Source organism: Bidens hawaiensis, unplaced genomic scaffold, assembly GCF_021521415.1.
Source record: "Bidens hawaiensis isolate Kalapana, Puna unplaced genomic scaffold, B.hawaiensis_p1.1 tig00009161_1, whole genome shotgun sequence".
Classification (NCBI taxonomy): Eukaryota; Viridiplantae; Streptophyta; class Magnoliopsida; order Asterales; family Asteraceae; genus Bidens; species Bidens hawaiensis.
In genome coordinates this window covers 59,145-75,544 of record NW_027491675.1, presented here as the reverse complement: position 1 = coordinate 75,544, position 16,400 = coordinate 59,145, and the positions used below count along the sequence as shown (strand labels likewise).

Genomic DNA, 16,400 nt, shown 5'->3' with positions numbered 1-16,400 from the left:
ATGAAGATGATGTTCGGCAGCTGGTGGGATGAAATTAACGAATCCAGCAAGTGGCAAGACGGAATATTCTTCACCCTCTGTGCCTTTTATGCCCTTGTGTCCGCCATAGCTCTCGTAAGTCAAACTCACCCACCCGGGTTCAGGTTAATTGGGTGTTTGGAACTGTAGAACTAGTAATGATTGTTTTGAGTCTGTGATTACAGATTCAGTTAATTAGGATTGAAATCCGGGTCCCCGAATACGGTTGGACGACACAGAAGGTTTTCCACCTCATGAATTTCATTGTTAATGGAGGTATAAATATTTATTTATTATCTTAATATGTCTGCATCATGTATTATGTGATTATTATTATTATTATCTTTGCAGTGCGCGCCATTGTTTTTGGATTTCATATGCAAGTCTTCAATCTGCATCCACAGGTGATCATGCTCATTCAGATTCTATCTTCAAACAAATTGGATCATTAGTTTATTCAAACATTATTTACAAATATTTGTTGTTAGGTTTGCATATGGGTGCTACTCGAAGTTCCGGGACTGCTTTTCTTCTCGACATATACTCTCCTTGTCCTGTTTTGGGCCGAGATATATCATCAGGCATGTGAATCTGAAATTTGTATTATTCTCCTTAATCTTAAATATATCATTTTTTTGATTTGGTCTTGTTGTTTTCTTATAATAATCAGGCTAGAAGTTTACCAACAGATAAACTCAAGACTACTTACGTTTGTGTTAATGTGGGAGTTTATGTCATTCAGGTTAGCTACATGTACATTTTACACATTCTATGTTTTATTTGAGGTGTCAATTTTGATACATTTACCTATTAATCGGTCGATTTGGTTATGTTTTCCTTTAAAGAAAAAGAGGTAAAAGAAAGCCGGGGGTCTCACCGGAAGCAGCCTCTCTATCCCCATGGGGTAGAGGTAAGGCTGTCTACATCTTACCCTCCGCAGACCCTACCATAGCTTTGCTATTGGTGGGATATACTGAGTACGATGATGATGATGAGGTAAAAGAATAGCTCAAAAAGGAAATGAATACATATGTTTTCAAAGCATAAAGCCTTTAATCACTTTATTCAGGAAATTAGATCTTTGTTGAAATAATATGATTACGGTGTCATATTTGTAAAAAACTATGCTTTCATAAAACATCTAAAAGATTTCAAGACATTGCGTTTCTTGTAAAACCACCTCTAGAAAAGACCATTTGATGTGTCATTTTGGTTTATGTTTAATTATTTGTACTTAACATACTTGTTTGTGTCAGGCTTGTATTTGGATATACCTCTGGATAGATGACAACAGCACGGTTCAATTTGTGGGAAAAATATTTATTGCAGGTTAGTTAGTTTTAGCTATTGTTTAATATCTCAAGCTTGTGTTATAAAGATCTAAACTTGACCCTTTTACCTTTCCTTGAGCTTATAAAAAACGGAGCTAGTTTAATGAATAAATTACACTTTTCGTTCTTTAGTTATATAGGAAGTTACACAATTTTCTTCATTAATCACACGAATCATCCTTTTTGTATAGGGTTTGTCACATTTCTTCCTTTCTAGTTCTCACTAACTGACGTTAAATTTTTTGGTTAGTTTTATTTTAAATGACCGATGTACCCTTTCTAATAAATACACTTTTGACTACTCAAATTTTACACATTTTTATTTTTATTCACATGGACCATTTATATAGTTTGCTAACATATAGAATAAAATAAAAACCTTAATTTTTGTTTTACTAAATCTGTTAACATAAATAAAATAAATTTGTTTGTTTTTTGATTGTTATTTCTTTAAAACCTTACTATCAGTCACAGATTCATTCTGGTGTGTTTCGTGCGCCAAGTCTTCAACCACAGTTGTTTTTCATGCATTTGTGACATCGGATCCACCACTCTGCCCTCAATGCCATCTTTAATGTCATCAATTTGTCAAGAACTCATGCAATGTTAATTTTATATAGTTTATTGGTGAACGTAAATATGGTATTCATGGTAGAGTGGTGTCTAATGTCGCATGTGTGAGCGGCCACTGTGGTTGAAGACGTGGCACATGATATACACCAACAGTTATGTGTTGACAACTAACTGGAATGACGCTGTGGATGGTAATAAGGTTTTGAAGAAATACGCAATGAATTTCGATCTTCTTCACCTTCAATGATTTTTTTTTCAAGATTTCAACACCAATCGAAAATCAAACCCATGCTGCGTTAGAGAAAAATAAGATGTTGATTGAAACCCATTTATCCAAAGGGGCGGGGTTGGTTTTGGTCCGAACTTATTTGTATTTATGTAAGCATACTTAGCATACTTTGTAATTGAAATATTAAGGTTTTTGTTTTATTTTATGTTATTTTTTTTAGTATATTACATACATGGTTTAACACCAGTTAGTGGAAAGGATGAAACGCGTGACAAACCCTATACATAAAGGATGATTCGTGTAAAATGAAAAATTAAGGACGATATGTGCAATTTCTTATATACTTTTAGGACGAAAAAGTGTAATTTATTCTTATTTTTGAAAGCAACTTAGGCTATGTTTCAATTGATTACTTTGTGCTTCAATTCATTTCAAATGTAGCACTGACAGCTGAGTTTTTAATTGAATCAAAATTATCGGTTTCCAATGAATTTTAAACTGTTGCAAAACTGTGATATCCCAAAACTGAACGAGTTTGACTTCTTGATCTGTTTAGGGGTTTGAATTCACATTTTATAATTGATTATCGAAATATTGATACTTGTAGCCACAATAATCAGTTTTCAAGATTTGGATGAACAGATTTTGCTTCTGATTATCTCATTATTTACGGGTCAAATAATGAGTTTGATACGAACCCAACTTCTCTATGGGTGGGTGTTGAAAATAAAAATAAAAATGTGAGGATGCTAAGGGGTAGGATGAATTGATACGAACCCAACTTCTCTTTAAGGCCGGATCTAAGGGTGTTGAAAAGTCTCGACTTTGGGGAGATAAAAGGGTGAGGAGGCTAAAGAGTCTTAAGTAACCGCATTATTATTAATAGAATTAGGTCTATTTATAGGTTCGTGTTTTAGTTAATGGATCATCGATGTTTATGTATTAAAAATATTTGGGTTTATTAACCTTGTATTTGGAGAATTGCCATCTCGAATCGGCTAACCGGAGACTAACCCATCTCGAATCGGGTCAACTATCCTTTAATTTCCTGTTTAAGTTTAGGGGTTCTATCAGAGTTTCATACCAAGCTGCAACAAAACTATAAAATATTTTACTCTTTGCACAGAAAATGTCCTGTTTGGTTATCTTATTAGTTAGTTCCTTAAAGAATTAGAATTTACCAAATACTAGCATATGATAATCTGACAATTACAACTTCAAACGACACAAACACATCCAAACACTATTAACATGTATTAATATCACATTATCACTTTCAAACGATCATCCAAGCGCCCATCGTAGTCTCGTTATGTGGTTTTTAACTCATTCATATTGTATTCTGCAGTTGTATCATTTATGGCAGCGTTGGGATTTTTGATTTATGGAGGAAGGTAAATCTTATAGGCTCAGATAAACACACATTATTAATAAATCCATTACGATTTTATTTTCTTGTTAACCTCATGAATTGTTTTTATATTCAATGAGTTAGATTATTTTTCATGCTGAGACGTTTTCCCATTGAATCAAAAGGAAGAAGAAAGAAACTTCATGAGGTCGGTGCTTTGCGAATACATGCTTATTTCTTATATAAATGTTTTCCATGTATGTATGCTTTTAATGCTGTATCTGTTTACATAAGTCATAATATGCTCAATTTGCAGGTTGGTTCCGTGACAGCAATATGCTTTACCTGTTTCGTTGTAAGATGCTTTGTGGTAAGTTTCTATTATATTTCCTCATCTATAAAATATATTGTATCAATTGATACACTATTAAACTTAATATTGTTCTGCAGGATGTTTTATCAGCTTTTGATGCTGAGGTGTCACTAGATGTTCTTGATCATCCTGTTCTTAACTTGATCTTTTACATGGTAAGACTGACACCATAAATTACACGTTTCCCATTTGATTATGCGACTTTGACATTTTTTTGGTCAACAGCTAACGGAGATCCTCCCGTCAGCTCTGGTGCTGTTCATCCTAAGGAAGCTGCCACCCAAGAGAGTTTCCGCGCAGTATCACCCGATTCGTTAGGCAGCATATTCTTTGTATAATACATGAACGCACAAACATACGTTATTTGGATTTGGGGATTGCAAGAAACCTAAGTTTGTTGTAATATTTTTGTGGGAAGAACAAAAAAACATTATGGTTTTGCACTTGATTGGTTGATTTTTTTCATGGATAACTTAATAATTATGGGACATTTTCTGTGTTCATTTGGTTAGCTGGCAATTTTGCTATTGTTGAACAAGATAAAGTAATTAAAATTGCAATATGGTTGTTTTTAATTGGTGCAGTTAATAAATTAGTTGACTTATACCTTAGATCAGTAAAAATAACATTAGTATACAAATGTCCTCTTTCCTTTGCTCCTTACCACTCCTACTGCTAGTTTACTCATCATAAACAAGATTATAATCCAAATTTCAATCCTAAAGATTAATTTTTTTGCGTTGGTTGAAGATGTTTGACGCGTGGTTGCCTTCAAGCTGGTCAGAAGATGGGATCTTCTTCACTCTTTGTTGTTTCTATTTCCTTGTATCGGCCATAGCTCTTGTAAGCTTTCTGTCTCTATGTATCCGTAATGGTGTGTAAGATCATGTCCCATAGTCGGCTCAATACTTGTCGTATTTGTCCGGATACTTGACTTGTATTGGGAAGACCTGCTGGTTTGCTTACATATTGTGTTTCATATATTACATAATTACAGATCAAGTAACTTTATCACATGATAATTTAAAACCGGTGATGTTATATGTTACGTTCGGCCTTTACAAAAAAATTTTTTGGCATCCTAACCGAGACTTGTTCATCCTATCATAGACTTTATAAACCATATTTGCTATATGTTAAGTGACAACACTAGGAGAAGGCTTTAGTGATTTTTTTTTTAATCTTTGCTATCACAGATTCAACTAATTAGAGTTGAAATCGGATTGGCAGAATATGGTTGGACAACACAGAAGGTTTTCCACCTCATGCATTTCATTGTACATGGAGGTATAAAATAAAGAATTCATCAAACTATCATCATCATTATATTTGAGTAATATGCTTGACACTATTATTTCTGCAGCGCGCGCCATTGTTTTCGGATTTCATATGCAGGTGTTAAACCTGCACCCCAAGGTGAAAATGGATCATTAGCTTATTCAAACATTAAAACTGATTATTGCAAATGGAAGTCCAAACATTAAATAATATTTATAAATTTTGTTGTTGGGCTGAGATATATTACCAGGCATGTGAAATGTGTAATTTACCCTTCTTTCTTTTTATCTTGTATATGCAAATTTTTTGCAATTTTGTTATTTTCTTATAATAAGCAGGCTAGAAGCTGGCCAACAAATAACCTCAAGATTACTTACTCGCTTATTAATGTGGGAGTTTATGTCATTCAGGTTAGCAAATTTGATCCATGTATTTATTAATTGGTTATCGTTTACTTTGATGGGTAAAACAGGTAAAAAAAGAGAGGGGGGGGGGGGTGTTAAATTGGCCATTTTGACAAGAAAAAACCCTTTATTTTTTTCTTTTACAAAAACATCATTTGACTTTTCTTGTTTTATTTAAGAGACTGTTTTAGTCAACGAGACTCTTCCACATGGCACCCTAACTGCGCAACATATTTCCGTCTACATACAAGAATTAATTTATTAATCTATTTAAAAAGTAGATAATGGGTCTATTGTGCCAAGTGCCAACATTGAAATCTTTTGCGCTAAAGGACACTTGTCACACACCGGCTGTTTGGAAAGAAAAAATAAATTAAAGTCAAGGCTATGTTGTGAAACTTACTGATCAATTAAGAAGGCAATTTTGGTGATTTTCTCTAATAGCTTATAAGGAAATGGATTCAAAATGTTGATTGGAATTTTTTCAGGTACTATTTTGATTTTTTTACAATTATTGATATCTAATGTACTTGTTTATATCAGGTTTGTATCTGGATATACCTTTGGGTAGATGACAGCAGCATGGTTCATTTTGTGGGAAAACTATATATTGCAGGTTAGTTTAGTTCTAGTTACTGTTTAATATCGCAAACTTGTGTTTTAAAGATCGAAACTTGACCCTTTTTTCAAGCTCATAAAACCGAGTTTGTTTAATAAATAATTTGTGCTACATTCTGCAGTTGTATCATTCATGACAGCATTGGGATTCTTGTTTAATGGAGGAAGGTGAATATTGTAAATCCTATAGGCCTATATTAACATGTATTATTTATTTATTTATTTATTTATTTGTTCGTTATGATATTCTTTCAACCCCTTTAGATTATATCACATGCTGCTACGATTCCCTGTCGAATCTGAAGGGAGGAAGAGGAAACTTCATGAGGTGTGTTTCATTATGTGTATGGCATAATATTGTATATAAGTTATATACTTATATGAACAATGGAAAAACAAAATGTTTTTAATACAGTTAATTATCTAAATGTTTAATTTCATTATGAACTATGCTAATTTTGTAGGTTGGATCCGTGACAACAATATGTTTTACCTTCTTCCTTGTAAGATGCTTTGTGGTAAGTTTCTGCAGAAACTCGTCTTCTTTTAACACTTTTAAATGAAAATTAAGAACTTTTATAAATAAGTAGTGTCAGATATAATTATATTATTGCAATAATATCCTAGTTTCTTCAACAAAAATTGATTTAAGAGGATGCATATATTGAAAATTAACTTTTGGATACTTTCACTCATTTGACCAAATTAAAACCTGAACGCGCCCATTTAAAAAAAATAGGTCGAAATTGCCACCTCTTAAATATGATATTTATGTTGCGTCAAATGATAAACCATTACTAAACTTAATTTTGGTAACTGCAGGGTGTTTCATCAACTTTTGATTCAGAAATGTCATTAGATGTTTTTGATCATCCGGTTCTTAACTTGGTCTTTTACATGGTAAGACAACATAATTCCATGTATTACAGGTTTCCCATTTGACCTTTTGCTTTTGATGTACTTTTTTTCGGTCAACAGCTAACGGAGATTCTCCCTTCGGCTATGGTGTTGTTCATTCTAAGGAAGCTGCCACCCAAGAAGGTTTCGGCGCATGTTCATTAGGCATCATATTCTTTGTATAATGCATGGACATGGGAACTTATGCTATTTTGTTTGGGGATATAACCTCTATAATATTTCATGGATGCTAATAATTTTTATTCTTTTTTATCTCGGCCACATTGATGGATGTTTGTATCAATTTATCTTCCAAAGCGATTAAGTGACAGGTAAGTATTATATTAAATCTAAATCAACATTTGAATTATAACTAAGGGTGGTTTGGAACTTTGGATAATGATCTTGTGGGGCGGTGGTGGAGGTCAACAATAATAATTAGTTTATTATCTTAAACTTTGGCTTGTCATTTAAGTTTTGTTATTCTGTTTGTTACTTTGTTTTAGAATTTGAGTCCTATTTCAAGTTGAACTAGGATTTAGGACCCGCGTTTCGTGACGGGACCGTTAAATCAAACAAAAACATTTACGTAAAAAAGTTAAACTATAAACTCCGTGCCGAAACGAAGTCATTCTGTATCAAGTTACGACATCGAAGCTAAACAAAAGAAACAAAGCCGTCTATGCCAAAATACAACAAATTATATCATATGTAGAATCAAAAAAACCGGCGCGTTACAGCTGAGAACCAACACAAATTCGGTTAGTATCAGCGGTACCAACACAAATTCGTAAACATAACTTAGTAAGCAAAAAAAAAGTATTTTAAAGGCGATGTGTCAAACGTTGAAACTTGGGTATAAAACCATGCGAAGATGGGATATTTTTAAATCATGAAAAAATTTCGGTCATTGTAAAGGCAAACTATAAAAAATATAAAAGCAAAGTTTAAGAAAACCATTTAACCAAAAAATAAAACATGTAAAACCGACACTCACTTAAGTTTAGTGTTTAACAATATAGTTTGTTAAGTATTTTATTTAGTTTAAACAAAAAATAAAATAAAGAAAATAAAATCCATCATTTTAATTGGACAGAATTACAAATTTTGTCCTTTAAAAAAAGCCAAATTACGGTTCGTGTCCTTTGTTAAGTTTCCTTGCAGGCGGTGTACTTTAAACATTTTTTTCCTACACGTTATGTCCTTTACGCTAACTGGGTTAGAAAAACTCAGTTAAGTATGACATGTGCCAGACATGTGATGGGCATAATTGTAATTTTAGTGTATCTTTAAATTAAAAAAAAAAAGAAAATATATATAATCCCCTCCTTTCTCTCTTCTTTCTCTCTAAGCCACCACCATCACCGTAAACTCCGGCCACCATAAATTCCGGCCACCGCAAACGATCCCTATCACCCGAACCCGACCCATCCTTTTCCAAAACTCGTATCCCTATCACCCGAACCCGACCCATCCTTTTCCAAAACCCTCCACTGAGATCTGCCCGAATTTCGCACCGCCGACTGGGACGCCGTCGCCGAACACCTCGGCCGGTTGTTTCCCGGCGCCGTGCCGCCGAAAACCTCCGCGCAGTGCCGCCATAAGATGGAGAAGCTCCGGCAACGGTACCGTGCTGAGAAGCAACGTGCTCTTGCGTTCTTCGTTGGCCGGTTTTTGTCCACGTGGTTCTTCTTTCAAGCTATGGATTCTATGGAGAAAAACGGTACCGGATCTGGATCTAATAATAATAATGATGATGACGTCATCAATACCGGTAACGATGTAAGCAATTCGATTATTAATCATCAATTGAATATGAATATGAAGATGAATGTTGATTCGGTTTATGGAGGATTGAATCCTGGCTGTGGAATTAGATTTAAACCGGCTGCGGTTGCGACTGCGGTTGCTGTTGATAGTAATATGGTTAATGTAGCCTCTAGAGTTAGGGTTTCACAAAATTATGATGATAATAATAATAATAATACTGAAACCAAGAAACAAGAAACCCAGTAGTCACAGTCACAATGAAACACTAACCCACCATTTATTTTGCTCTCTATGTGGTGGTGGTTGTTTCCGGCGAGATTCGGGAAGATCTCGAACCACCAATGATTTTCCGGCGAGATTCGGGCAGATCTCAGTGGAGGGTTTTGGAAAAGGATGGGTCGGGTTCGGGTGATAGGGATACGGGTTTTGGAAAAGGATGGGTCGGGTTCGGGTGATAGGGATCGTTTGCGGTGGCCGGAATTTATGGTGGCCGGAGTTTATGGTGATGGTGGTGGCTTAGAGAGAAAGAAGAGAGAAAGGAGGGGATTATATATATTTTCTTTTTTTTTTTAATTTAAAGATACACTAAAATTACAATTATGCCCATCACATGTCTGGCACATGTCATACTTAACTGAGTGTTTCTAACCCAGTTAGCGTAAAGGACATAACGTGTAGGAAAAAAATGTTTAAAGTACACCGCCTGCAAGGAAACTTAACAAAGGACACGAACCATAATTTGGCTTTTTTTAAAGAACAAAATTTGTAATTCTGTCTTTTAATTGTGAAATTATGGATAATGATTTAATGGTTATAATTAATAAAATATTAAAATAATGCATAGTAGAAGTAATAGTAATTTAATATTAAAATAATGAATAGTAAAAGGAATAGTAAATTTGTGAGGGGGAGAGAATCCTCTATTTAATATATATATATAATAAATAGGTTTTGTGGTAGGTATATATACCCACGTAGACTTAGGTTATTATATATGTTTATTTTGAGTTAGCTGTTAATAAACAAAAGAGTCTCTTTTGAGTCTGAAGCATCTTTTTGTTTTTTCTGTTTGTCAAGGAGTCGAACATACAAGGATGAGCTTTTGTTTGGGTTTACGATTATCGCTTGTGAAACGTCAATTGTTTTGTCAAGTTACGCCACAAATAAAAAAAAAAAAACTGTACTCTCAATAATCATGCCCTCTAATAGGGTTTAACTAAGAACGTACGCCTCACAACTCACACCACATCCCTCTTTCTCACTCTCAATTTTCACTTATTTCTTCAAAAATTGTTTTTAATTAATTAACTTAAATAAATAAAAACTAAAGTAAAATTATTTTTAAAGATAAATCAACATTTAAATTCATTAACATTTAAATAAACCTAATTTAGAAAGACATTAAAATATAACTAGTTATGGTGACCACCTCTCGAAACTTTGTGATGAAGATGAACTAGAGGATGAACTTTTATAAAAGATACGTGGAATAAACCGGTGTAGAGATATACGTGTCTATTAACTGGTGTGAAAGAATAAAATTTGATGTGAATATTTATAGGGTAAATAAATTTGTTTTTTTTTTCTTTAAGATAATTGAACTGTTTGAAAAACAAATGGTATTTAAGTATTATAGTAAAAAGATAGTTTTTCGGGCAAAATTTTTTTTTTCACGACCGGAGATTAACAGAGTTCATTGGCTTATTGGGAACAAATAGGTTAAAAGATGGAATCGTTAGCAGCTAACTCATTAGTTGAGACTTGAGACTGTTATAATTTACCAATAATCCATAGTTGAGATTATTTAAATCCAAATTTCCTTTTATATATAACATAGTATATATTATTTAGTCATTTTTAATCAGTATATATATTAAATAAAACTATTATATATATAAATGATAGGCTCTCTTAGGCTCGCGAGTGGTACGATCTCGATAAGTGAAGCCCGAGATCGGTCTCGTTTATTAGACGAGCCTACTTTTAGGCTTGAGCTCGGGTTTGGGCTTGTTTAAGTTTGGCTTGATCGAGCCTTTTCAAGATGATGAGTTTAGATTTAGATGAATTTAAGATGAATTTAGATTTAGAGACAGGTAGGATAAGATGAATTTAGATTTAGAGACAGGTAGGATAAAACGATGGACACTAATATTTATATTCCTAGATACTATAAATGCGGGTTACGTTAAATACTAGTCGGAATTTATCAATATAATGTTGGTAAACCGTGTATTTGAATTAGCTCGTTAAAATTTTATAAAGCCTTAAATATAGAAATTTTTTAGGAAACGAACACGAACACCAAACACATTGTATTTAGAGGTTGAGGTTTAAACTTTATATAAAGGCAAACAAACACGTTGATACCGCTAAGGCGCATGCCCTTTGGTTTGAAAATCTATGTCCGGCCTGTTTCATTTTCAACCAAGGGTTGTTTGTTATTTAGACCCCATTAATTTGTTAGTGTTAGTGATGCTGCTGGGTTACATAACATAGTACATTAATTTTAGCCAAGTAAAGTATCAAATGGGATGGTTGGACAAGTCGAATGGCTCCAAAGTTGGCAGGTTCTTGATGAAGCAAATCAAACTGTTGATTCCGGTGATGTAGACACCTCCATATTTTTTTGTATACTACATGGACTGCACAGGGATAAAGCAAATGGTACATGCCGAACCGATAACGACGCTTCAATGCTGGTACCAACTTTGTTATGTTTCATGACCGGTATGGTACCCTACCCAGCACAATTCGGTTCGATATAGGTAAATATCAGTACCGGTACCAAACCAAGCATTTTCTGTATTTTCTGAATACATGGGGTTGTGCATGAGCAAACGGTACCAAGTACTTGTATCGAACCGGTAACGTTTCAGTACCAGCTATTTGGTGTTTCAAGATCAGTACGGCCATAACTAGCACAATTCGGTTCGTTTCAGTACCGGTATTTCATTTTTGGTACCGGTACCTAGTTTTTAAAAAAATCAGGAACGGGAAATTTGGTATCAGCATCGATCGATACCAAGCTCATCCCTAAAATAAGTTATTATGTTTGGTGACTAGAAAATCAGAAACCTTTGTTCACTTGTAATATTTCATGTACAACTAAAATTAAACAAGACAATTGCACCATGTTTTTTTTTTTGACAAACCAAAAAGGCTGTTACGCCTTTGCACATGGATGAAAGTTATATAATATTGTAAATCTATACTAGCTGTTAGTAACATAAACATCCTAAATACTTGATGTCTTAAACCATACTCATAATATGTGCATATTTAAACTTCATGACAATAATATTACTATTACTATTTAGTCACGTCTCATTTCATTAATGGCCAGGGCAGCAAATCTCACTTCTGCAGCACGTGCCACCACGACTGGTTCATCAGCGAAAAGTGACTTGATAAATGACGGTGTTTTTAGAGGTCGTCTACCCGTCATTTTTGGATAAACATCTTCAAAAAAATAGTAAACATGCCCCGCCACCATTCCCTATCACATCAAACACTTTTTAATACATACAGAATAATATAGACACGCGCGCGCACTTGTATATAATACAAAAGAAGTTTTAATAAGAGAGCTGCAAGAACAGCATACCCACTTGTCCCTTACAAAGTTAATATGATTGTAAACAAACTGAACGTTTAGTGAATTGTGTGGCAGAAAGTTAAACAAACGAACAAGCATAAGCAATTTTTTTTCTGAATTGTGTGGCAGAAAGTTAAACAAACGAACAAGCATAATCAGTTTTTTTTCCTTTAGTTAACAAACGAACATGAACACATGTCTCGTTCGTTCGTTCATTCAAGTTTGTTGGCGTTCATTTATGTTCGTAAGTTTATATTTGTATAAGTTCTTCGTTTACATTCGTTAATACATAATTAAATTTTTTAGGAGCATTACAATTTAGTGCAGTTTTGGTAACTTTTTAAGACAAACATGTTGTTCACATTAACTTTTAATTGGTTTTAGCTCAGTTATTTACTGTTCATCTATGTTCAGTTTTGTTCGTTCGTTTATGTTCGTGAATCGTTGGTTTATACTGTTAACGAACTAACATGAACACATTCATTTTGTTAGCGTATGAACACGAACAAGTAAACCCTGTTCGTTTAGCTGTTCGTGTTCGCTCGGTTCATTTACAAGCCTAACAGATAAAGCAACATGCAAAAGTGTATACGCAGTTCTCTACTAAATATTGGTTCTGTATGATGACCCTCTATATACACATATAAATTATATTTTATATTTATATCTTTCACGGACTTACAAGTAGATCGGCCCAAGCACTTGCACCAACAAGGACAGAGAAGCCCAACAAAACCTGTGACCAATTTGGGTTAACTTAGATCACAAATTCACAATAGGGTCAAACAGAAGATTAAGGCTTGGAATGAAACAAATCAAACGGTTCAAACTTCGGTCAACATGACTAACCCATGGAAGATAAGCTGCAGTAAAGGTAAAAAGACCCAAGAAGCTCATATGAATATATGGATTTCGCTTACTCCAAACATAAACCTGAAAAATATAGAAAAGATCAAAACTTTACAATTTCGATATATTGATATCGCCATTAAATACAAAATGTTGGACAAATGCGACACAATTGCATACCATCATAAATGTCAACGAGTTGCTGAGAAAAATGATTTTGGCAAAAGATTCCGAAACATAAGGTATCATCCCACCAACAAGCACAATGCTTGTCAAAACCGTTGCACCGAATAATAACATGTAAAAGAAATCTGCAGTTCTTCCTCTAAACGAGTTTTCTTCTAGAAGCTTGCAGTATCGAGCCAGAAAGAACATGTGAAAAAGGAAATCCAAATCTGCAACACAAAATGTTACATTTGTTAGAAAGCTAACTGATTATTTATGTAACAGTGCCTTTTTGGTCGATTTACCCAATTAGATTCTTCGATAATTACTTACCCATCTTGCGAAAATAGAGAAAATTAGTAATAAGCCGCCAAATTTGGTATTGTTTAACAACAAGCCTCGGGTTGAGATACAAGTTGTAAGGTGAAATTATCTGTCAAAACACATCATATAACCAACTTTAATAGCTAGTTTAATAACATTATATGCATTTATTCAAACTTTGACTATATGCATAACTCAAACCTAATAAAGCAATTTAGATAAATAAAAGTTACAAAACCTATAGAAAACTGGCCAACTGTAAAAGAATAGTATGCAAAGAAAACCCTATAGATAACATTCTATTGTTTTGAAGATGCAAGAGTAAATCAAAGAACCAATTGGAAACCAATCATAATTTAAGTTTCGCAATCATTCATATTTTCAATCGCCTGTACGATAAACAATCAAAATTACAAAAATCTCGCATATGGAAATGCCCTAACGTAAGTAAATTTCATTCAATTACATAATCAATCGAAAAATCAAATTTTGAAGCTATTACGATTAATAACAAATTCCTTTAGATATCTAATATGTAAACAATCAATATCCGGTTTACCTAAATTCTCAAAATTGTTTTTATTTTAAACGTAAACGATTTTATATTTACTTTAGCTGGATGCCGGAATCTGTGTCAGAGCGTTGTGTTCCCCGCCACATCACTCCTCTAGTATGTATTAAATTCAAACTATTGTACTGATTCATTAACAGACCCCATAAAAATGAAAGAACATATGCGCAAATCAAACCTAATAAAGCAATTTAGATAAATAAAAGTTATAAAACCTACTTCACGATACGGTTTAACCTTCTTACTTTATTCGTTGCAACATTCTTCTTTATCACTAAAACTTCAATCGGTTATTTTTAACCACGATCATCATATGTTTCATGTACAAGTCATCTAAACTACTTTATAATTTTGAGTGTCCTTGATAATTTTACGCATTGCAGCATTCATCTTTTTAAGACTACTCATTAGATGTAAATGAAAGAATATATGCACAAATCAAACCTAATAAAGAAACTTAACATTGAAATTATTAATAATCAAAGAAAGCCGTAGAGATAACATTAACATTGAAATCAAAAGTAGATGAAATAAACGTATGACAAACGATCAAACAAAATTAAAACAATAGAATAATAACGTAAATGGTGAATGAAATTAGGGCAAATGATGATATACCTCAAGGGAGCATCCGACGGTGGTGAGAACAGCAGCTGTGAGGTAGGAACGAGTAATCACAGGCATCTGTTTGTACCAATCTTCAACAACTTGTGCCATTGAAACCCTAATTCTTCTATTCAACAACGATCTACAATCAATAATAATATGAACACAAAACAGATCAAGAATCTAGAGAGAGAAATAAACCTGTCAACGGTAGATAGAGACGTACAAGCAGACATGCATTTGGTACAACCGCTGATTTTTTTTATACGCAACATGTAGGACAGCACAGTTTGCATAACGTGGACCAATAAAAATGCGCCACGTAGGATTGAGTTTTAAATTTTTACTTCTGTTATATTGTGTTAAATTTAAATGAATTTAAATTTAATCCCTCGAAATCATTTATATTCTGGTTCATAAAAATGCCACCCCTGGCTTGTAATTCAGCAGGTGCTCAGGATGATTATGAGATTGACTAATATTATTATAATCGTTTACTATAGGGACTAGTAAACGAGTCAAAACAACTGCGAACTTACATTGTACCGTTGTGTTGATTGTCTTCTAAACCGTGAGTTTCATGACCCCATTTTTAAACTGTTTTTGCGAACTTTCGTGCTGAAAAACATGTTGATACATATCTGTATACTCTGAATTGTTTGATTATGGGAATTATTTAAGTGCTAACACACGAAAGTCCCTACGAACACAGTGATTAACTTTGAGCCGGTGGCTTGTGAATAGTACTATTGGTTTGACAAACCAAAACGGAATCGGCCTGGTTGCCGTGTCACATAGTGCCGTTTGCACATGGCCATACTTATACAAACAAGCTATGTAGTGTTAGACATAGCTACCGGGCATGTTGTGGGTGAAAGGGGAGCCACGGTGGTTGATTGGGCGTGGGAAATAGATGCACACAGCACAGGCAGTCAAGGCTTTACTGTTGCTTAGTATAATTACATCATAAACATACAAACAAACATACTTGTGAACGTACATACATACATACTTGCGTATTTACAAATTATGATTGTTATACGCACAACTGATTTCTTGAAACTCGTGAGACTCACCAACTGTTTGTAGTTGATCCGTGTTAACATGTTTTTCAGGTATACCGGACTTGGACTAGAAAGTCAATGTGCTACGTGTTTGACTTGCGATCAATGCTAGGTGAATTGATGCAAGTATGCTAGTAAGAAGTAAAGCCGCTTAACGGGCTGAATTTAGTTTATATCACCTAGTTGTAAACGAAGCTAGATCAATGTAAAATATTGTAAACTAGTTTGTATTGTTCTTTATAAACAATGTGGTTGATACCAGAGGTGTCTGTTACATTTCCGTTTTACGCTTTCGCGATTTGCTAATGGGGTGTGACAGAAATTGGTATCGTTACAAACGAGAGCTGCTATCAACACAAAAGCCGGGAGATTGTTGGGCCATTT

General features: G+C 34.0%; 3 protein-coding genes across 3 annotated transcripts; 2 read left to right on the top strand and 1 right to left on the bottom strand.

Moving 5' to 3' along the window:
• On the top strand, nt 1–4,354 carry LOC143531424 (tobamovirus multiplication protein 1-like). Its single transcript, XM_077026726.1, has 11 exons — nt 1–114; nt 204–294; nt 370–422; nt 507–599; nt 689–760; nt 1,275–1,347; nt 3,500–3,545; nt 3,647–3,710; nt 3,819–3,872; nt 3,953–4,030; nt 4,101–4,354. The coding sequence occupies exons 1-11, from the start codon at nt 1–3 to the stop codon at nt 4,191–4,193; spliced, it is 831 nt and encodes a 276-aa protein (XP_076882841.1). The 3' UTR covers nt 4,194–4,354.
• A 271-nt stretch (nt 4,355–4,625) lies between these two features.
• LOC143531434 (tobamovirus multiplication protein 1-like) lies at nt 4,626–7,237 on the top strand. The gene is made up of 11 exons (XM_077026734.1): nt 4,626–4,718; nt 5,072–5,162; nt 5,239–5,292; nt 5,333–5,403; nt 5,492–5,563; nt 6,101–6,173; nt 6,298–6,343; nt 6,440–6,503; nt 6,640–6,693; nt 6,998–7,075; nt 7,154–7,237. Exons 1-11 carry the CDS (start codon nt 4,626–4,628, stop codon nt 7,235–7,237), a joined length of 780 nt encoding a protein of 259 aa, XP_076882849.1.
• Nucleotides 7,238–12,050: 4,813 nt separating this feature from the next.
• LOC143531423 (derlin-2.2-like) lies at nt 12,051–15,074 on the bottom strand. Its single transcript, XM_077026725.1, has 6 exons — nt 14,965–15,074; nt 13,785–13,884; nt 13,467–13,681; nt 13,287–13,370; nt 13,120–13,173; nt 12,051–12,338 (listed from the first exon to the last, which is right to left on the bottom strand). The coding sequence occupies exons 1-6, from the start codon at nt 15,061–15,063 to the stop codon at nt 12,156–12,158; spliced, it is 735 nt and encodes a 244-aa protein (XP_076882840.1). The 5' UTR covers nt 15,064–15,074; the 3' UTR covers nt 12,051–12,155.
• Nucleotides 15,075–16,400: the final 1,326 nt, after the last annotated feature.